Source organism: Anneissia japonica, unplaced genomic scaffold, assembly GCF_011630105.1.
Source record: "Anneissia japonica isolate Jap-2015-1 unplaced genomic scaffold, ASM1163010v1 scaffold287726_len2788222_cov184, whole genome shotgun sequence".
NCBI classification, from domain to species: Eukaryota; Metazoa; Echinodermata; class Crinoidea; order Comatulida; family Comatulidae; genus Anneissia; species Anneissia japonica.
In genome coordinates, this window is record NW_022705125.1 from 797286 (window position 1) to 819263 (window position 21978).

The 21978-nt window shown below is 33.3% G+C and overlaps 2 protein-coding genes and 1 long non-coding RNA gene across 5 annotated transcripts in view; 2 read left to right on the forward strand and 1 right to left on the reverse strand.

The window, feature by feature from the left end:
* LOC117105290 overlaps window positions 1-1233 on the forward strand; it is a 1584-nt gene extending 351 nt beyond the window's left edge. Inside the window, exon 2 of the long non-coding RNA XR_004444879.1 lies at window positions 342-1233. This is a non-coding gene — a long non-coding RNA (uncharacterized LOC117105290). The remainder of the gene's footprint in view (window positions 1-341) is intronic.
* Window positions 1234-2740: 1507 nt separating this feature from the next.
* On the forward strand, window positions 2741-13006 carry LOC117105293. Of its 3 annotated transcripts, XM_033246409.1 has the most exons (16): window positions 2741-2870; window positions 4200-4330; window positions 5028-5093; window positions 5480-5679; window positions 6409-6471; window positions 6870-6935; window positions 7105-7156; window positions 7420-7606; window positions 8144-8231; window positions 9035-9104; window positions 9384-9432; window positions 9565-9668; window positions 10038-10226; window positions 10694-10776; window positions 11202-11363; window positions 12312-13006. In XM_033246409.1, exons 2-16 carry the CDS (start codon window positions 4240-4242, stop codon window positions 12738-12740), a joined length of 1899 nt encoding a protein of 632 aa, XP_033102300.1. In that variant the 5' UTR covers window positions 2741-2870; window positions 4200-4239; the 3' UTR covers window positions 12741-13006. The 3 variants fall into 3 exon arrangements, with proteins under 3 accessions (XP_033102300.1, XP_033102301.1, XP_033102302.1); XM_033246410.1 differs by lacking the exon at window positions 6409-6471; XM_033246411.1 differs by lacking the exon at window positions 5028-5093.
* Window positions 13007-13390: 384 nt separating this feature from the next.
* Window positions 13391-18543, reverse strand: LOC117105295 (radial spoke head 14 homolog). Its single transcript, XM_033246412.1, has 9 exons — window positions 18315-18543; window positions 17482-17587; window positions 16695-16781; window positions 15995-16206; window positions 15571-15719; window positions 15021-15137; window positions 14595-14706; window positions 14013-14075; window positions 13391-13923 (listed from the first exon to the last, which is right to left on the reverse strand). The coding sequence occupies exons 1-9, from the start codon at window positions 18405-18407 to the stop codon at window positions 13831-13833; spliced, it is 1032 nt and encodes a 343-aa protein (XP_033102303.1). The 5' UTR covers window positions 18408-18543; the 3' UTR covers window positions 13391-13830.
* Between the last annotated feature and the right edge of the window lie 3435 nt (window positions 18544-21978).

A 21978-nucleotide genomic window follows, 5' to 3' on the forward strand; every position in this document is an offset into this window, starting at 1 on the left:
GCTATTTAGAGGTTAAACATTTAAACTGGTTTTGATTAGATATTTAGATATGCCTGTACCGGAAAGTAAAGTCGGTGAAAATATTACAGTATGTGTCGCTGATCATTAACCATCTATATTGAATGTTTTTAAAAAAAATAAGTGCCATTCGTTTAAAGATTATTCAGCTAACCATTAACAAAAATATATTTACGAAAAAAGAATCACCAAACGTTTATAGAGTACATTACAATAGGTAAATCTGAACATGAAATATCATAATACTGTAAGTACTTAGAATATTGATTGATGAGGCCCATGTCATGCTCAGTATGCTAAAAATGTACTTATGTTTTTTTTAGAAAAGCAGCAAGTTTTGAAAAAAAATGGTAGACGAGCTCGCAACTTCTGTGGTTCCACCACTGTCATCAGAAAACGGCTTGGACAAGACAACAACCATTTTGGCTGCAGTGCTTGCCTCTGCTATTGTCATCTTGTGTCTTGCTGGTGCTTTACTCACCTACATCACACTAACTTCCAGACGGCAAATCAGACGTGCACAGGAGGAATTAGAAGATTTCCAACAGAAAATATTGTATAACAAGGGGAGAAGAAGATCAGAAATCTTAGGCAAACACATTTCTGATTTTTGTGGATGTGCCTGCGACCGAAATCCACCTGGCGTACCAAAAAATCTTGCGTGTAGCTGCAATAAAACTTCAGCAACAAACTCCGCTTTTTCGGTGTAGTCGGTGACTGAGTTGGAGCCTGGTGGCTTAAGCATGCGACACCTTGAAATTTATAAAACTAGGTCAATGGGTTGGTATTCGAGTTCTTTCCAGATAGAACATTAATTCAATGGACATTGCATATTATTATATCCAGAACTGTTTGTTGTTTTTTTTTTTTCTACATATGTGTTTAATATCTTATTTAATTATTATCAAAGCCATCATCGAAATAATTTTAAGCCAGGAATTCAAAGGGGGGGGGGGCTGCGGAAGGACTTTCACAGATATAAGGTCCGCCCCCTCAGCCACCATGGTTGGCGCTGAGGAAAGAAAAATGTATGATTATGCCACTTATAATCATACTTAAATTTTTCTCCATTTTTAAATAACTTTTTATGAATTTGAATCCGCCACCGTGTGGTTTTATATGATTAATATTTTCTTAATATTTTGTTATATCATTGATGTATTGTAAATACAAAGTTGTACATATATGAATACCAAAATAAAAGAGGAACGAAAATTGATTGTAGTGACAGTTTCTCTTATTTTTCATAGCTAGTGATTTGTGCTTTAATGATAGAAAAACCTAAAAATATTCGATTATAAAATTAAATACCGGTAGCCCATTAAAAAGTCCTTAGCTTTCAACGAAACGCATATATAGATCTAAAATGATTATTTCAATTGTTACTGAATTCAAAGATGATAGAAAAGCATTGATTACAAACTGTAGTCTAATTAACAACCTATGTCCGTTCTTCATTAATTTGTTTGAAGGGCCAAACTATTTTTAGAGTTGATATGACGGGCCAAAGATATCAGCCGAGTCGAAAAGTATCGTTATACATCTAGGTAAAACTCTTTTAAATTGTACTAGGCCTACACCAGCGATCACGACCCATTTGGGTGGCGGGAAATTTCTGTGTGGACCTGGTTACCAGTTTAATAGTCGTCAGTTAAAATACAAAAAGTTTTCCGCAAGTACACAGTACGGCATATAGGATTTGCGAAATGTATTTTTGTGAGCACTGTCTGTTGATACACCAACTTTTTATTCCCTGTAAAGTAGAACAGGCTATTAACGAATCACAGTGAACAGAACAAAATACGAAAGTCGGCGTGATGCTAATTCAGAATGTCTTGAAAAGAAGGCGACGAAACAATGATCATAACAAAACACAGAGGCAGCACTTGGCGTCATATGGAGTCCTGTATGACTTGAATTATTTGCAGGACAATTGAAATGTATTTGTATAAGCACTGGTTCTTTGGTTAACTAGCTGTTTATTATAATGTAAAATAATTAGGCTTACGAATGTTATTGACGATAAAACCCAACCCCATAACCAATGGCGGCGTGATTTAACAATGAGCTTCTACTATATGAGTCTCAAATTATACATTCAATTGCAATCCTTAAACTGTTAACATGTCTATGACGTTTTTATTTCCTCTTGGCTGCTATACTAACTATAGAAGAACTGTCTAATTAGTAGGCCTATACCATGCCATTGGGAGGTTTTTTTTTTTTTTTTTTGGTTTTTTTTTTTTTTTTTTTTTTTTTTTTTTTTTTTTTTAAATAGTTCTGTTTAGTTAAATTTTAGATCTGAGTGGGGTAACACCTAAATAATCATAACGCGCTTATGGCTTTGTTTAGCACACAGTGAAGAATGGCCACGAAAAGTACCCAGTAGGCCTAATCAATTTTTGGCGCTATTTAGGCTGTCTATTTAGGGACCCAGTAGGTATCATCTTGCTCATTTTCAAATCGCCTCGTGCACATATTCAGGGGCGGATCCAGTAGGGGGCACTGGGGCACTAATCAAAATTTGTATATAACATATCTGGTTTTGTCTTTAAAAATATTATTTGAATTATTTTAAATATATATAAAAAGTATCAAATTAATTAAAATAAATATTAAGGAGTCACATCTATTATTTAAAATTTACAAATCGGGAGACAGACAACCACTAAAATTTTAAAACTGAAAATTGTGAGAGTATACCGCTGGAGTCAAAAATAGTTTAGTTATTGTTTTCAAAGCGCTTTTAATTACTTAACTTTTTGTTAACCGTTGTGTCTTCGCGTCTTCGTACACCCCAAGTAGCCCGCGCGTACGTTAACTCACTCTCTGGGATCGTAAATTTTAGGAAGGTAGGCCTAGGCCTAGTTATGTATATTGTTTATATTGAAACCCGCGTTTTTACATGAATTATCTCCAGATTGGTTTCTGTGCAAAAGGAAGCCAACATAAAAAGTAGCTTGGTAGGTAGGCCTAAGCCTCTAGGGCCAGGCCTAGCCTAGGCCAGGCCTCTAACTAGATGACTGCGCTGCAGGCCTGAGCTTGGCTTAGGCCGCCTAGGCTAGGCCTACCCGATTCCTAGGTTAGGCCGGCCTCTACTAGGCCTAGCTTAGGTAAGGTAGGCTAGGAAGCCCTAGGCAGGGCTTAGCCTAGGTCTACTTAGCTCAGGCCGAATCCCGACTTATCTTCGAATTAGACTTCTTTACATGTCAACCTAGGAAGGCCAAAAAACATACTGTCCTAGTAGATTAAAGAAAAGGAATAATAATTAAATTAATTAAGAAGGATGGGGTAGGAGGACCTGGCCTAGGAATGACTGGGCTAGGCCCTGTACTATATTTCTCCCTATATTTGTACTTAGGGCCCACTACTAGCTGGGCCTAGTAGTAGTAGTAGACCCCTCTGAAATACTGTAGGACACGGTCTGTTGTCCTAACTAATGTTAGGGCCTATAGACAGGTAGCCCCTGGCTTACTGATAGGCTATAGTATGTATGATTTGTTCTTTTTGGACTTTTAGATATAGTGTAAACTTTTGATGGATTTCATATCATAATGTAATTAGGCCTACCACTTGCTTTTGAATTGTAAATTTATAAATTAATTAAATATTTTGCTGCCATTGTATTTTATGCTTATTTTACTTCATACAGTAAATATATAAAAGTTCAATATTTCAATTTACATACAACTGCAAACATTGACATAGATTTTGACACTTTACGGAGCCATTGTAAATTGAATCCATTATAACCTAAGATTCTATGTTCAGTGAGCTACACATTTATCCACTTTCGCTGAGCTCACTATATATCAGACTTGTTTATATTATTTAAAGTATTTTTTAAAACCTAATTTAACTTTGTGTTTTGCAGTTGGAGTCATCCATGGTTATAATACACCTTATAAGTATAATAGTTATTACTATCCATGTGTCTTATATTGTATGCCATAGAATTAAGGTCAATGGCCTGTGTGCTTCAGGTTTAGTGCTTTCAAATTACATTCTATTAATATTTACTCTGTGCTATATATATGTGTCAGATATCATGAAACTTAATACTGTTATTGTATTTAAATAATGCTTGGGAATGTGTAGATGATCAAGAATATGGCCTGGCCTAGAGCCTTGATAGGCCCATAGCATTATTTAGTTGTAAAAAATGGTGATATATATTTCAGACTTTTATGAAAGAATGATGGTATACTGATGAACTAAGTTATGGGTAAAAAGAAAAAAAGGAAAGCTACGCACCCCAAAAGGATAGACCCAACCGAAGAACAGAATAGAGTTCGAGAAGCAGTGTTAAAAGGTACATTTAATTTTAGGCTGTGGATAATTGCATCACCATATACAGATAACAAAATTATAGGTTGACAACCATCTCATTGTGCAAGTTTGTTGCATTATGCTATTATCTAAATATTTTTGGGTGACCGGGGCCCTACTGTACTGTTAATAATTATGCTGGTTTTGTTCAGGAGAAGTTGGATGAATTTGACCCTATTTATAGGCCTAGACTAAGTGGTGGCTCTTCATCTTCATAAAGTAGGCTACAATGGGTTTAGCTTCTGGTTAAACAGTCTCATATCAATCACTATCGTAGGAGGTTAAAATTCATCACCTGTAAGAGTAAGCATTAATTATAAACATATTATAAACAGACCTATAACATATATGTTTCTTTTTACTTTTTATCTTTTTTTATGGTTAATGTTGGACACCATTGGAAATAATTTTTGTTTTTTTTTTGGCTTTAATAATAATAATTATTCTGGATTATGGCTTTATGGGTTATCCTGGTTTCATGTTTTAATGTTCTATGTTTTTTTTTGTAATTTTATCTATATAATGTTGAAACCGAATAAAAAACAAACAAACAAATGTATAGATAGATTCATAATTAAGCATAAAATGACCATTGTAAAACTACTGTTAAATTTTTATAACAAAAATTAGGAGATGTGAATTTGTTACTTCAACTTTCTTGTTTCATGTTTGAACTGAAGTATTTAGAGCACGGGTTTCATCACCAGGAGGTGGTCCTGCAATTATGCTTCCAGCTCAGCAACCTGGTCAGTATGCTTATATTTTACTTTTACCAGTATTTATTTTATTCTGATGTTATTTTGAATGTGATTTCAACCTTATATACAAAATGTAATCATCTAGACACCCAGACATGGGAAAAATTTCTGTTCCTACAGATCTGAACGTTGTTTGTACAACCATACTAATTGTCTTGCATGTATAGTAACTTGACTATACTAAACATAACAGTAACATCTAAAATTGTCAATTTTCCTTCAAAAAACTTACTAATAAATGTTTTTTAAAATTTGCTAATTTTCTGCAATTCCTAATTGCACTTTCGAAACTTTTTTTAGTTGTGATGAGATACTGAACATTTTTGTATGATCTGAATGATGTAAACATTTTCAGTAATCATTATTTTCAATAGAAAAGTCAATGAGTGACCTGCAGCTAATAAGTATTCCCAATCGGCAATCTAGCGAGGATGAGATGATTATTGTTGATAAAGTTTGTATGACATCGATTGAAAAAAACGCAACAGCTCAGAAAACAACTTTGCAAAAAGAGAAAAAGAAGAAATCTAAAGGAGAAAGGAATAAAGAAAAAGAAATTAGGAAGCATACTGAGGTAAAGAACTACCATAGTGTTCAAATATGTCAGTTAGATCACTCCTCCCTGGTCAGACACATCTGATAATATTGTTTCACTTCCACTGATAGGAAAGAAACAATAAAGCTTTGTCCAGGATAAGAAATTTTCCTTGACAAAAAACTGTTTTATGCCCATATATAGTCATATTTTGCACATATATGGTCTTGATGTGATGTCATTCTGATCAAATGTAGGCATGTCACATGTTTAATGTCAAATAAAATTTGATAGTCTGCACAGGGCTTTAGTTTGATCAGATATGTCTGAAATAAGCAGTAGCATTGAGAAGCAGAACAGACATAATAGTGCCTGGAACCTGGGTTAACTATATTATATAAGATTTCAAAATCTTTATACCTACTTCTTAAAATTAAACATCTAAATACCTGAAAGGCTGGAGCTTCTCTGGATTCTTTTCCACAGAACATAACTGGGCCTTCCACATGTCTACACTGGGCTCGAAGCTTCCAGACACTGCCATTTGGGCTCCCCGGGGCACAGGTGTGCTTTTGGTGAATAGAAATAATCATACACAAAGTATCATCAATTTTGGTTATCTACAGACAAAAAATATTGTAGTGGCTGTACTGCTTAAGAAAGTGGTGAGCTTTGGAAAATTTCTATACATTATCAATCACTCAATTGGTCATTACCTGCTTTTGAATTCTGGCTGACTCATAGTTACCATGTCCTGGTATATTTTAGGTGGACCATCAAGCAAGAGCTGAATTCAGAAAACATGTCAAGCGAGCTGATGAAATTGTTTTTGTAAGTTTTTTTTTATATATATAGACATAGGAATTGGTAACATGCATTTCCTAAATGACAAATTGTGTAATTTAATTGAAATGTGTGATGCAGTGTTAAGACTTTGGCATCAAATGAAATAATCCTGAATTTAAAATCTTTACTGATCTCAAGATGCAAGATTAGATTTATTGTCTCCAACGAAAACAAAGAAATTACAGAGCTCGCAAAAAAAAATACAATTAAAACAAAACCACATTAAAGAATTGATAATTGCTTTTGTTGTTGTGCAAGATACCCCATTAGATAAAAAACTGCAGTGCATACAAGCAGTCATCCTGATCATATCAGATAGTCACAGCAAAAACAAATAAATTTAAGTTGAATTATTTCCCTGACAGTCTCTGTTTATTCTCTAGAAATCAAAATTGGGGAAAACATGCTCATCACAAGGTTATTCAACTATTACTCAGAGTCGCCTAACGGTAAGATGGTAAAATATTTATGCCGCATTCAGTTTAGAAATATTTTTAGAAATAAAGAAAAGTATGTAAATAGCAACATTTTAGCATCTTTGGCCAAGTATTCTATCCTACATCAAAACATAAGAGTAAAATTGTTTGAAATGAGCATGTTTTTGCACTTTTTTCACAGAGAAAACTTGGACTGTATAATCAAGGTAAAAAGTCTGATAGGGTTCTAAGAGGTAGGTATTGCCTTAATATGTAACATAAAAACATTTGTATTACATTATTCCAAACCAATAAATATATTTTGTATGTTGTATAATATTTATATACTACAAAAAACAACTTTTCCCTCTCCTATCTCTCTTCACTTATTCATTCATTCATATTTTCTTGAATTTTATTCTACTTTGTGCTTTACTCCTTATTTTTCCTTGTTTATTTTGATGTATGTCTTACATATTTAAACACATTAACTTTGTGTTTAATGTTTGGAATCTAGAACCATTGCCTGTAAATGAGAGAATTTTGGAACGGACAGAAAAAGATCTCAGAAAAATCCTGGATACTTCAAATGAGTTAGATGATATCGAACCAGCACCCCACTGGTCTACACCTCGATCTGCTGCTTGTGACAGTAATATGGGAAGCATGCACTATAGTTGTCATAGCAATAAAAGTCAGCCTAGGTAAGTAACATCTAATTATCATTTATCCTGAACAGAAAAATTAATATTTATAAACTCAATAATGTAACACACAAAACACAAGTTTTTACTCTTTTGTATTCTAAGCCATTCCAGAAAATATTTAATTATATTTGGTTATAGAGTTATATAAAGATGCTAAAGCATTTTCATCTGGGTTTCACATTTTGTATTAACCAATGAGACCAAGTTACAATTACCTTTACATTTCCTATATTAAGTTTCCAAAAATGTGTGTGTTGCACAATTCCGACTGACATAAAATCTAGAAAATAGGGGTTGGTCTTTTTTTGGTAAACATGTTGTTTACAGAGCAGTTGTTAATTTCAGTTATCACTGTGTTTTGGTTACAACAATTTTCATTTTAACTATGTTGTCTGTAGTTTAGTAACATTTACAGTTAATAACCATTGAGCTTTAAGCTGTAAGAATAAATAAAACGGTATAACATTGTAAAGAAAAGTAATGTAAACATTGTATGTAAACATTAAAACATTACGTACTTACCAATGTTATTAGGAGTGACAGCAGATCTTCCTGCATCAGTTCCATAAATAAAAGACAGGAGAATGTGAGTGAAGATATGAAAACTCCTACAATGCCACAGGTAGTTGTCTATATCTCTATTATGTTTGTAATCAAACAAAACTGTTATTTTTATCATACTAAATGTATGTATGTAAAAAAATGTAAAGGTTCAAAACCTGAAGCAGGCCGGAGTGCCCGTCTCTTACTTTAGCATTTGGGCCAGACTGTGCAAGGCTGTAGGGGGTTTGCCACTCCTCCCGCACTGCAGTCTGTTTTACCTTCCTAGCATATGCCGGTACCCATTTATACACCTGGGTGGAGAGAGATAAACGTAGATAAAGTGTCTTGCCTAAGGACACAAGCAATTTGCACAGCGAGAGTTTTTAACCCCTGACCTCATGGTTGAGAGTCCGAGCCACAACCGTTGCGCCAACCACTTCTATGTATGTAGAAGCGGTTGGTACATATGTATGTATGTATGTGTGTATGTGTAAATGTATTTGCACAGTGAGTTGCAAAATCATAATGTGTCAATGTTTAAAAAGGGTACTGTATCTTTAATTTCGAAAAGAAAGATCAATTTTAATAGCTATTGCCACAGCAATAAATTCAGCATGCCAGTAGGCCTATATATGTCATTTTCAGTGAATAACACATAGCCTGTGTTATCCCAACCTTGATGTGAGGGTGGTAGTTGATTTCAAACATATTCATTTTGTTATTCATTTCACTTTGGAAATAGAGGGGAGATGGCTTCCAATATATCCACTTTGTTGATTTGATTGTATTCAAATTCTATTCATTTCACTTTATCATGTTGACTTTCTTTTTCAATGAGTGTCAACATATCTAATAAAATTATCCATTTCTTGATAAATTTAGACTCCTGACTTAAATAATGTAGCAGAACAGTTGTGCAGCTCAGTTGACTTATGTATGTTTCCTGGAAGAGGTAGATTATATTTACTTATTGTTATATTAAATATTATTTTCATCATCATGATTATTATTATATTTGCATAAAAGATTGATGGACGTGGAGTCCATATACACACTTCTAGTCTTGTGTTATTATTTTTTATGTTAGAAGGTGAGCCTCGAACCACTTGGTGGCAATGTGCACTATAAAGTACATTAAATTATTGTAAACTATTATCCTCATTTATTATATTTTCTAATTTAGTCTGATTTGTATGTTCCTGGTTTATCAATCATTATTTTTATTCTTTAGATTTATTCTCAGAAATACAGTTAGAACTAGTGAGAACATTGCGAATAAAGTAAGTAATTCTTTGGATCTGAAATCAATTTTTTTATCGGAAGTTGTAGATTTATGATACAATGCAGTAAGGTGGTGAAAGATGTTAATCAATTTTTAGCAGCTTAAATAATTTTTTTTCAATTATTTGTAGTTCTAAAACAACACCAAGTAAATCGACTCCAGCCATTAGACAGCAAGCGAGAAATTCTCAGTCTGCCAGAAGAAGTTTACAACCTTTGATCGCCAGAAGTGCGGGTAACTTTTCTTTTATCACACTCAATATTTTTTATTCCATATCTCATAATTGTTGCTACCAACAAAAGCATTTGCCAGTTGTTGCTGCCTCTTTCCATGTGTTGTGTGTCAGTGAAATTATCAACTTAGCAATGAGAATGGGCCAAGAATATGCCCATGCCCCATAAGCTCATAAGTTTTCCAACTCATTTTGTGGAACCTTAGTAACAATATCCAAGGACCATACTTAAAAACATTTTAATAATAAAAATAATTTTTTTAATAATAACATTTTAGGAGAGTTTTAAAAATAGTAAAAAAGTGATAGAAAACCATTAAAAATTTGACATGGAATCTAAGTTTCTGATCCTTTGTCTTTCTGATATCTAGAACAACTTCCACTTAACAACACCAGCCATCCATCTCTATCAGTTAGTACTATAAATGATGCAGTGATGATGGACAGCAGTGATAGAGTACAGGCACTCTTTAGGTCTTCTAAACAAACATTGAATGTATCGAATCACAATCAAAGGAGACATAGAAGTCATATACCATGTACAAAATCAAGACCTGATGGTAAGTACAGACTTAAAGATAAAAATTAGAATATTAGATTATCAGATATGATGATATTGGTAATGATCATGATGATGGTGTTGTCAGTGTTCTCATTATGAAACATACCTCTGAAATAATGGAATCATTTATCACAGTGGACAGTATATAATGTTACAGGTGAACCAAAAATATTCTTGTATGATAACTAGAGTGTGGATAACAATTTTTAAAAATAAAAAAAAATAGAAGGTGCACTCGCTTTTGCATTGTGCCCATAGGCTTTGAAATATGCGTATAGATACTATTTCAATGTATATTTTTGTGAACCTAAATTAAATTATGTATTCTATTTACTGTACTACAGGCCATCACTAGCTTCCATAAACCACATAAAAACTTTTGGTTTAAAAAAAGAAAGGTTCTATACAGGTAAATAATGCATACATTGATTATTGATAATTGTATTTGTATACCTTCCCATTTAGATGAACCTCCATTTAAGCTGTTTATGGATGAGACAGTACAACATGGCAGTGGTACCTACAGTGAACATGGAATCCACAAGCAGGTAAGCATGCATTATACATTCATCTCGTATTGTATGTAGAAGCAACATCCTCGACAGTGGAGTCCACAACCACCTCAGCTCCACCATTTTTGGAGCTGAGATGAGCAAATTTATAAGACTAGGCACCTTTCAGACTGCAAATGTTTTTTGAAAGCAGTGTTGCTGGACGAAACAATCAGCTTCTTCTCCGACAATGGGACCATGGTGCCCTGCGGGGTGGGGGTCCTGTTCTCTTCCGACGACGCTGCCCCTACTGCCTTGTATGGTTTTCACACTGGTTGTGATGTACCATTATTGTATTTAAACTAAGTTATAGGTTTGAACTTGTACTATAGGTAGGTTTATTGACAAGATAATTTTCATCTGTTTCTACATATTTGTCAAACAATGAGCGTGAATATGAGACTGAATGTATTTCCACACAGATTAAGACATCGAATAGTTTTTTAAGTGGGACAATACTTGACTTTGCCGAGAACAGTCATTTCCAGGATAAGTTAGCGACAGATTTTAGTCTTAATGCAATGGACATGACCAGGAAATTTGAAAAGGCAATAATGACATCACAGGAACCAATGACTACTCACGTAAGTTTAAGAATATTCTTCCATTTACATAATTTAAATTTGTGTGGCAGCAAACAACATAGAACAGGAACATGCTCTTTGAAAATTTGGTCTGCAAACTTAGGGCCACTGTCACATAATTTAAATTTGTGTGGCAGCAAACAACATAGAACAGGAACATGCTCTTTGAAAATTTGGTCTGCAAACATAGGGCCACTGTCACATAATTTAAATTTGTGTGGCAGCAAACAACATAGAACAGGAACATGCTCTTTGAAAATTTGGTCTGCAAACATAGGGCCACTGTCATCAATAATGTATACCTCCTTCTCTACTACAGTATACATTTGCAATAAAGTATATATATTTATATATACTGTACTAATATTTTTAATCAGCCATTCAAAATGGAGTGGAGTTGAATAACTTGGTAGGTAAGATGCTCGCCTTCCAATCGCAGGGTCGTGGTTTAAATCCTGTCCTTGATTTTTTTCTCACGACAAAATAATTCCACTCCATAAGCCTCATGGGACTTAGTTTATGTAGAGCATTATGTGTGTATGTTTCTCATGTGAAGTGATTGCCACCTATCTAATAGAACAGTGATTAAGTTGCTATTGGTAATCCTTGGCCATGTGCCTAAAGGAATTAAATAACAAAAATAAATTAAATAAAATAACAGAGCATTAATGGTAAGAATATTTGTATTATTAGGATAATAATAATAAAAATATTATAAATAATTATTTAATTCAAGATAGTTTGCATTGTATTTTTATATCTTTCTTTTTTGTTTTTATTAAAAGCACGCAATTAAAGCAAAGTTTGGTAATAAGCTATGACACTTTACTGTTTAAGATTTTTATGGTAAAAATTTAGAGATTGATGAATAATGGAGATAAAGTAAAGGATCTCCTTGGTGGTTGGTTAAGAGGCAGCTTATTAAAGAATTCTATTCATTTATTTCAGATGCCATACAGTAGCAGTTTAGATTTTCTTGATGAAATGGACAGAGGTCCCTTGCATAATAGTACCATACCTATTCCTCGCTTTGATCACCAGAGTCGTTCAGAGGCCACGAAGAGTGTATTTTCCGAGGATAATTTCAGTTGTCCTAATCAAGATCCCAGCAGTCCCCATACCTTACCTCATTTCACTACCCACACTGAAGATCTATTTTATGAGCCTCGCATAATGCCAGAGATGATGTCACCTATTAATGACAACATCCATTACTATCCTGAGATAAAACAAGCTCGCTGTCATAAGAGAAGGTGCCGACATGCTAGTGATAGTGATGAGTCCCCGGTGCTGTGCTACAAGTGCTTAAACCCCATTACAGTCTCAAGCATGGGTAAAAGCTACTCGCCTAAGTTTCATCCCCAAAGAATGTATTGAAGATATGAATATATTATATAGAAAATTTATTTAGAAATATATCAATTATTTAGATACTGAAGTATATGTGTAGTACACATTTTTTTTTAAATATGGCGTTTTCTCTTTAGTTTTATTTATGCGCCATGTACCATATATACTGTACTGTATTCTTGGTTTTAACACTGTAATCTTTTGATTAATTCATTCAAATGTCTATGGTATGAACTGTAAACTACATGATTTGATGTATATATAGTAAGAATAATAAATTAACTTGTTTGAAATTTGTTGAGTGTTTTATCATTATTTTTACAGCAATCCAAGCATATAATTAGGGCCTGTGGTTATGGTATAATCCATCATCATCCTTTACCAATATTGAATTATTCTATTTTATATATTTCCCATTATAGCAAGGTGTTTCCAGCAACTGAACATATAGTTTTATTGCTATATGGTGCCAAAACTTAAAGAGTGTACTTTAACTTCCAATTGGATTTGTATACAATATTAATTACATGTAATCATTTTCAAAGATTCGTCTTGGTAATGATGTAAATGTACAGTTGTAATACATATGTAATCAGGCCCGGAAAACTTTATCTTAACCACATTACTATTATACAGACATGAAGATAGCACAGACCCAAAATGATCAGACAATTAAATACAGTAAGCTATAAATTATTGAAACAATTTTTATAGTACGTGGTATAATATACAATATTTATAACATGCCAGCATCCTGTACAATATACATTACACTGAAATATACATTGTATATTTACAAATTAAACTAATGAATTCAGCAATGTGTATTTAAAACAACCTTGTAGAGTTTAGAATTAAAGGAATATACAGTATAAAGTAATAAATGGGTTGAACATATCCCGTAAACCATCCATTATAGTGGAATGAGTGGCTTATCTCGAAGCATTTATGAGGCTACAATATTAAGGGTTTGAGAGTTTCTAGTTGATCTGTTACAAAATGTATAGAATAGGGGAGTTATATGGTTCCACTAAGGAGGTTATTGATTTAGCTCAAGTTATTCCTGCCAGAGCTAAGTGGCTTATACAGACATCTATTGAATTGGTTGAAGGTAGGACTAGGGTTTCCAAGTGATCACCCTGACAGCAATTTTGGCAGCTCCCCTGACAGCCTCGGTTGGTTCATTTTCCTCATGGGCTCTCTTCTCAATCTGCAAGGGAGATGGCATGAGTTGTAATAATAAATTTCTATAATCTTTATTAATTGCTGTAAACATTAACTTACATGTACTGTACTTACATTTTCTACATGTTTTAATAATGCTGTCCGTGCCTGTGGGGCTTCTGACAGAGTGGTAATAGCCTGGAATGGAAGAGACAAATTTCTTTAAATGTACAGTAATAACAAAAAAAACTATAACAATTAGTATCCTAATAGGTCTTCACTTAAATCCATGGTCCTGGGCTCAAATCCAGGGTCCTAGGTTCAAATCCAGAGTCCTGTGAAAACATTTAAAAAACTCCACTTTCTAAAGCGGTATTCATAATACAACAATACATTCTTTCATCTTATACAGGACCTTACCACTCAGCCACTTGGATATTGTTGCGGAGGTCCTTCAAAATGCAGCCCGGTAACATACAGTCTCAAACTAGTGAGACAAGCACATATTCCTGGCCCGTCTATTGAATAAAATACTGTGATTGATCAGTTCCATTACTGTAGTATGTTGCTTAAAAGGGGGGGGGGGAAACTATTAACTTGGTTTTTGGTTCTATTGGGCATGATCTAATTGAATGTGCCACTTGCAGTCAATGTGTGTTTTAATTTCACAAAATTAATTATACTCCAACCAATTTGATTGCATTGTACAGTATTTACCTTGATAGCATTTAGTCTGACCTCGCTGGTGGGATCGTTAACCAGAGTCACAAGCTGTGGAATTGCGTCTGCCCTGAGGGCTTTCTGTTTCCCCTCAGTTGTGATAGTTATTCTATTATGGTACAGAAACAAGGCATGAACCACATTAAAAAAAGCATGTTATAGTTCTTAATAATAATTATCTCATTAAGTAATGCAGAAGGGTACACATGCATTATTTCTGATGACAATAACTGTAATATCCATACTGTAAATTTTTTCAGAAAAACATTGTTTGAATTATGCATTGATGCAGATTACGTTCATCCTAATTCTATAGTATGGTTATAACAAGAATGTATTATTGTTAATGTATTACTGTACTTGCATGTATTGACCCACCAACCTACTACACCCCTACAAAAAAAATGGAAAGGGCAAGCTTACGTTGCTATGGCTCCAGATGCTTTTGCACGGACGTCTGTGTCATCATCACTGAGTAGCTTCACAAGAAATGCTAAGCTGTTACACTCGCAGGCTTTTTTTTTACCATCCAGAGGAACGCTACTCAAAGAAATATTTAGTTTTATACAAACATTTTACATAGGCTTATGTTTGTTTCTCTTGAATTGTTTTACAAGCTATATTTTGGAGTACTTTTTGTTGTGGTTTATATACATAAAGATATGAGAGCTAAAGGGAATGAGTACAAGTGGCTTCCACTAGTATTACCATCTTTTGTGTCTTCACAATCATAAAGCTATTTAAGGTCATGTGAAATGGGGACCAGATCCCCACAAGCACAACATATTCAGAATAGGTAAATGAGAGTGCTAATTTCAATATATTCCTTGAAATTTTAAAATTTAGTGGCAAAACTAGGAGAATGTTTCCCCTTGTGTCACCCTACTGGATCCACCCTTGTCTACCCCACACAAAAACAGTAAAACAGATGATGGTTCCTCCCTTAATAATACCTTCATAGTCCTTTACGTACCTTAAGTCCATGATGTCCCTCGCTGCTCTGGCTCTGATGACTGGTGACTTGTGCTCCAAAAGTTCTGTGAAAACTTCCATTGCACCTGCTATGAGAGCTTGAATCTGCTCCAGTCTCATACAGAAGTGCAATGTGTCTAAAATGTACTCCTAAGGAAAAAAATATTACAGAATCAGTGGTAACTTAGATATATTTAAATAGCATATTCTATACAAAAGCCAAAGACTAAATGAAGCCCTAAATGAAATAGAATTCATCAGTTGTTAATTAGGAATTAACGTCCAAATTAACAATCACATCGGAAACACGTCATCATTTAACACAATTGAAAGATATTAAAACTAAATATTATCATGAAAAACAGCATTATGATAGTGAATAAAGTATTATAACAACAAATTTCATAGTAATCAAGCCACCTCACCTTGATCTCATCTACTTCAATCTTGAGTTTATCAACAAGCGTTGGGATAAGGCTAGCCTCAACCAATCCCTCAGCACCAGGGTAAAACTCACAAAGCATTTCAATTGCCATATGCGCATTTTTTCTGACTATATACAGATCGTCATCGAACAGTCTTGAAAGAGGGACAATAATACTCTCATCCATAAATGCATCACGACCACTGTTGTGACCTAGGAAAAGGTTATTTGTAATAATTACTGTTATATCGTAAATACTTTAAAAAAATTTTGAATACAGTAATCAAATATAAAAGTAAATGCAGACTCATTAAAAAGTGTGAAAAGTGATAATAGATATTTCATCAATGTTAACAGAATAATAAAATGTGTTAATTTTATATTAACTAATTTTGTGACTTTATTATAGTGAACACTGGCTTAATTAGCTTTAAGTAAACTGAAACCATCTCCATCACAGGACAGGTCCACCTGGTGAAATTGTAATCATAGGTTCTGAAAAGGAAGGGCTACACATTATAACAACCATCCCCCCCCCCCCCCCCCCACTCTCCCCTTCTTGAACATAGATTATGGAACTATGATCAAGCTCTCTGTTCACATTTGAGATCAAATTAACTTATAATTTAAAAAAATATAATGTAAATATCATTTATGTACTTTGCAACAATTAGTGCTCTGTGCTTTTTAAGTTCACCCACCTGAGATAATATAGAGAACTTCTGTAGTTTTATTTCTTACTGTGCCATCTGGATCTGTTAAAAGCGCCTTTAAACTTGCCACTACACCTAGAGATGGAATAAGACATTCGTCAGTGCCTTCACAAATCAATACCGGTAATATATAGAGTACTACACGATACCATGTGATACTACTCCATTGCTATCATTGCAAAAAGCGTTCAACCGGACGCCATTTTCTTTACTGACAAACCAATTCCTAACGTTAAATTATTAAGATGTTGTATCCTACTTTTTCTTTGTAAATTTTAATTGATGATTAAATGTGTGTCCGATAGCTAATATAATGCGAGCTTTTCTGTTTTTAGTACATTTTGATGGTAAAATATTAGATTTTAAAATGCCTATTCCAGAAAGCCTATGAAGTCATTCAGGCGTAATGAACGGTAACCAACATCTGTTGACAACAGAAAGCGCCACCTGGTGCCATGACGACACGACTGTAGTACTCTATATAAAAAAATAACAAACCATTTTTATGCAAAAAAAACAATTCATTATGAAGTTGTAGTCATCATTTATAAATGAAAAAAAACCCGATGTATTCAGTGTATAAATGAATAAGACATGAAAAGAGCATATATACGAATGTATGAAAATCACAAACGAGATTTTGTTTTTATCAATATGATTTAAATTCAAAAGAGGGCGGAACAACAAGAACCAAAGCATTAAGTCAAGGCCATAACGATTTTGGGACGAATATCTGTAAAGAGACAAAATGGCTTGAAACAGTCCTAAAACTTACCAACTCTTAATGCTTCCACTATATGTTCAGGATCATGAAGATAATCACATAATGTCATCAAGGCTCGTTGCCTTGTGATTAGTTCTGGATCTTTAAGTTCGCGGTTCTGTTGAATAAGTTTAAAAGGCAATAGCTTTATAAGTTTAGCTGTTTAGGCCTATATTGCATTGTATCTGACAAACCTACAGCCAAGCCTGAGATGGTACATTTATCTAGCCTAATAATAAGCCTAATCAGAAAGTTTTCTGGACAAACCGTTCTTTAAGTGACTACTGTTTTGGTTACAGAAAAATAACATAAATATTTATATGTAAATGTAAATCTTATATTTAAAAACATACAATTATTTATTTATACACACAACCACACCCCATGCATGTGGTATCACAGATTAGCGATCATTTGTTATAAATAAACAGATGAAACTGATAAAAATAAAAGCATGATTTGTCTTTGTTTTGTTTAACAAATATGATGCTGAGGCTCTAAATTTGCATTATTGGCAATGATGGCGTTCCATATCCCATCCATAACTTAGTGAGCCCGCGATGTGACCAATTTTAATGAATAAAGTCATTAAAGAAAGCCTAGCTAGGCATATAGGCCTATCTCTGCACTACAAAAACAAGCAAGAAGTATTAATTATAATTAATAAAAGCTTCGATAAACCTGCATAGCCCTGTTTAACTGAGCTAGACTAGGCCTCTAGGCCTAGGAGGGCCTACAAATAATATGGGCCTATGCTAGGCCTAGTAGTAGTAGTAGCTAGTAGTATAGTAGTAAGGCCTAGGCCCTATCTGTGTAGGCCTATGTGGGATCGTCTATTGACTCACCAGCTTCGGAAGCGCTCTGTCACCATATGCAAGCGGTGCTTTAGTTTGGTCGATGTTGGGTGGAAGACGGGCAGATATTCTTGAAGATGCCATGATAGTAAATTACTCAGTAATTATTAAAAATCATGAACAAAGCTTTGTTTTCGCAACTTCCAATATTCTGGTTACGGGCCGCTAGAGCAAGATGTTGATTGTTGCTAGGAGGCTAGGATTGAATGGCACATGCGCACTTGACACTCTCAGAATGACTATCATAAAAGAGGGCAGCAATTTCTTTAGAATGAATGTCCACGTTGCTCATTTTTTAGGCCTACAAAGGAGTAGGCCTAATAATCTAATACAATACTAAAAACTTATTTGTCCAAAAGGAAATTTGTTGCGTACAGATACAGATTTCTTTATTGTAAAAAATAAATTGGAAATTGCAATGCTCATGACTGCCTGTCGGCTAATACAAAAGTTCAATTAAATTAATCTATAGGTATTTTGTCTCTAGTGACACGGTTTATCTGTGTAGGTATTAAAAACATTTGTATATTGCATCATAAATTAAAGCGTTCAGGTATTATTACATTGTACATTAAACGCTTAAAAGCCAAAAAGTGTCTGAACATTAAAAAAGGTAGATAAAATATATAAAATCTAATTGAGTCAGTAAACACAGACGTAATATAGTTAAAATACATCCCACACGTAATATAAAACAGGAACATAACATCTTAATTTTAAATCGTTTAAATTAAAAATAATTGAATTAAAATCTAACTGTGCTATAGGTTATATAAAGCAAATTCATTTGCATTAAATTGCACATTTTCAAAAATAAATTGCAGCTTCAGAAGTTCGGAGATTTAAATTGAACGCAAGTCCGGCAAACCATGACTTTACGATAGCTCACATAAGGATGGCAAACATCGATAAAAACTTTCACTGGCCTTTGGCTGAATGTTTGAAGAAATGTACCAACCGTTTGGCGCCACCAAACGAAGATAAAGTTTTGCGACTTAATCCACCAAATGCAGCTAAAGTTTTGCGACTTAATTATTGTGGATTGTGTGGTTAGTAAATTCCATAGCCATACTGTCCATAGCGCACACTAAACTATTTGCTGATGGAGCATTTTTTTGGGAAATTGACTCTACTTTTTTCCATCCCAAACAACATAATATTAATAAATCAACATGGTCCATCTCAGTCATCATAGCGAGTCACAAATTTAGGAAGTTTGTTTTCAACAGCAGACACACACAACAAAACAGAGTGCGTCAAAATCTAAAAAATACGTACTGGCATTTTGTAATACACATTCCCTTGTTGAGTATGACATGTTTCATTAACGTAACATACACTGAGGATCGCCAACGAATTGGGTGGGTATTCAAACTTTTACGATATGGTGAACTATTTCGATTGAAATGTTAAAGTGGTTATATAAGAATTAGATGAGTCACTGTCAATAAAACAATTCGCGGAAGAGGAGTATTCAAAATATCGGTACTGTTAATATGGGACTAATCAGATGACTGACGCCGTTCTCCATCGACAATTGATTTTATGTGCATTATTTATCTACAATTCTTATCTACAGTATATTTTACACTCGTTACCAACAACGACATCTAAATAGCTGTGGGAAAAAAAAATTATCATCCTGCTGCTCTCTGCCTGAATAGTGATCGTAACCGAACAACAATGATGCAGCAACACGCTTGGTCAACTTGTAAAAATTTAGAGCCTTCTGCTGTTTGCCCATAAAACAAATTTTGGAGTGTTATACAGTACAATTTCAAAACAATGTCATCGTAAAGAAACAGCTATAGTATTGAAAACAGACAACTTAAAAGAAAATCTGTGTACGGATTTAAATAAATATTTACAATAGATTTTAATGGTCAATTTATTGTCAAATTTTACGACCAATTTTTGCATACATTTGTGAGTGACGGTGTGTAATAGACATGCAAAACAAACATTAGCGGTTAGCTGTATAATATCTTTGAATATCGTTTTAGACTGATTCATTCATATGCTTGGTCATCTTGTAATCATTTAGAATTCAACAGTTTTTAATAATAGGGTCCGTATCTTCTAGATGTAGTATCAAATTATAATTGCCATAGACCCGGTTTCATACACACTCGCTTAAGTAAATATCAAAGGAAACTGTTTTCCCATTTTTTCTTATTGTTAAATACTCCTATGCAAATACTGTAGTCCCCTGGTATAAAATTGACAGATCAGTTAGACACTCTGAAAAGAGGTAGTGGCTATCGGCACTGCCGCAGTGCCGATTTGGCACTGCCGCAGTGCCAAAAAAGCTCCTGTTTTCTATCGGCACTGCCGCAGTGCCAAAAAGCTGCCATTTTCTATCGGCACTGCCGCAGTGCCAAAAAGTTGCTGTTTTCTATCGGCACTGCCACAGTGCGAAAAGCTGCTGTTAATTAATCGAATCGATGTTTTTATCAATAGATGACATTGGTATAATTCATAATTCACAGTTTTATTTCACTCAAAACGTAATGGGACTGGTTAGGCTAAAAGAAACATGTCCCTGTACAAGACGCCTTAAAGAGAAACAATGATAATGTTAATGGCAAAGACATAATAATAATAATAATAATAATAATAATAATAATAATATTACAGATAATAATAATAATTAAATAATAATAAAAAGTAAATGATAATAATAATAAATGAAGATCAAAATATATCATTGAAGTGAATAGTTTGATTAATGAAATAGTAATAATCAGCATATTAAATAAAATTACGTCCATGCAAAACCTGCTTTTAAATAAAAACGTTATCTATTTGATTGTTTTCAAAAATAATCTTATAAATTATAAGTTTATTTTCTGCGATAATTTTATGCACATATGCATATTCATGTTTTCAATGTTAATCTGGTTGATAAAATAATAATATATAAAAAAATAAATAAATAAATAATAATAATAATAATAATAAAGGTGCTCGAATAATGCTTTAGAGAATAATTAGTAATACTGTACTTCAATAATGCTTCAATAGGCCTATTTACGATAGTGTGATTAATGAGATAATTTTTGATTAAGTTATAGAAATATAATAGGTAGGCCTATATACCAATAATACTGATTCAGCATATTAAATCAACAATACGTCGTAAATTGAAAATTTCTTTGGTTTAATAATACAGTAATAATAATAATAATAATAATAATAATAATAATAATAATTTTACGATAGTTTGATTAATGAAATAGTAATAATCAACATATTAAACAAAATTACGTACATGCAAAACCTGCTTTTAAATAAAAACATTATCTATTTGATTTTGTTTTAAAAAATAATCTTATAAATTATAAGTTTATTTTCTGCGATAATTTTATCCACATATGCATATTCATGTTTTCAATGTTAATATGGTTGAATAATAATATGTATATATACATATATATATATATATATAAATAAAATAATAATAATAATAAAGGTGCTCGAATAATGCTTTAGTGAATAATTAATAATACTTCAATTATGCTTCAATAGGCCTATTTACGACAGTGTAATTAATGAGATAATTGTTGATTAATTTATAGAAATATAATAGGTGGGCCTATATACCATTAATAATGATTCAGCATATTAAATCAACAATACGTCGTAAATGTAAAAT

What these genes read in the sequence shown, in the direction of transcription:
- LOC117105293 (XM_033246409.1), top strand. Translation starts at nt 4,240, where the DNA reads ATGGGTAAAAAGAAAAAAAGGAAAGCTACGCACCCCAAAAGGATAGAC. An exon ending in TCGAGAAGCAGTGTTAAAAG is followed by an intron (nt 4,331 to 5,027) that starts GTACATTTAATT and finishes TTTGAACTGAAG; the next exon opens with TATTTAGAGCACGGGTTTCA. An exon ending in GTCTGATAGGGTTCTAAGAG is followed by an intron (nt 7,157 to 7,419) that starts GTAGGTATTGCC and finishes TTTGGAATCTAG; the next exon opens with AACCATTGCCTGTAAATGAG.
- LOC117105295 (XM_033246412.1), bottom strand. Translation starts at nt 18,407, where the DNA reads ATGGCATCTTCAAGAATATCTGCCCGTCTTCCACCCAACATCGACCAA. An exon ending in AGTTCTCTATATTATCTCAG is followed by an intron (nt 16,207 to 16,694) that starts GTGGGTGAACTT and finishes ACCTTTTCCTAG; the next exon opens with GTCACAACAGTGGTCGTGAT. An exon ending in TTGAAGTAGATGAGATCAAG is followed by an intron (nt 15,720 to 15,994) that starts GTGAGGTGGCTT and finishes TTTTTTCCTTAG; the next exon opens with GAGTACATTTTAGACACATT.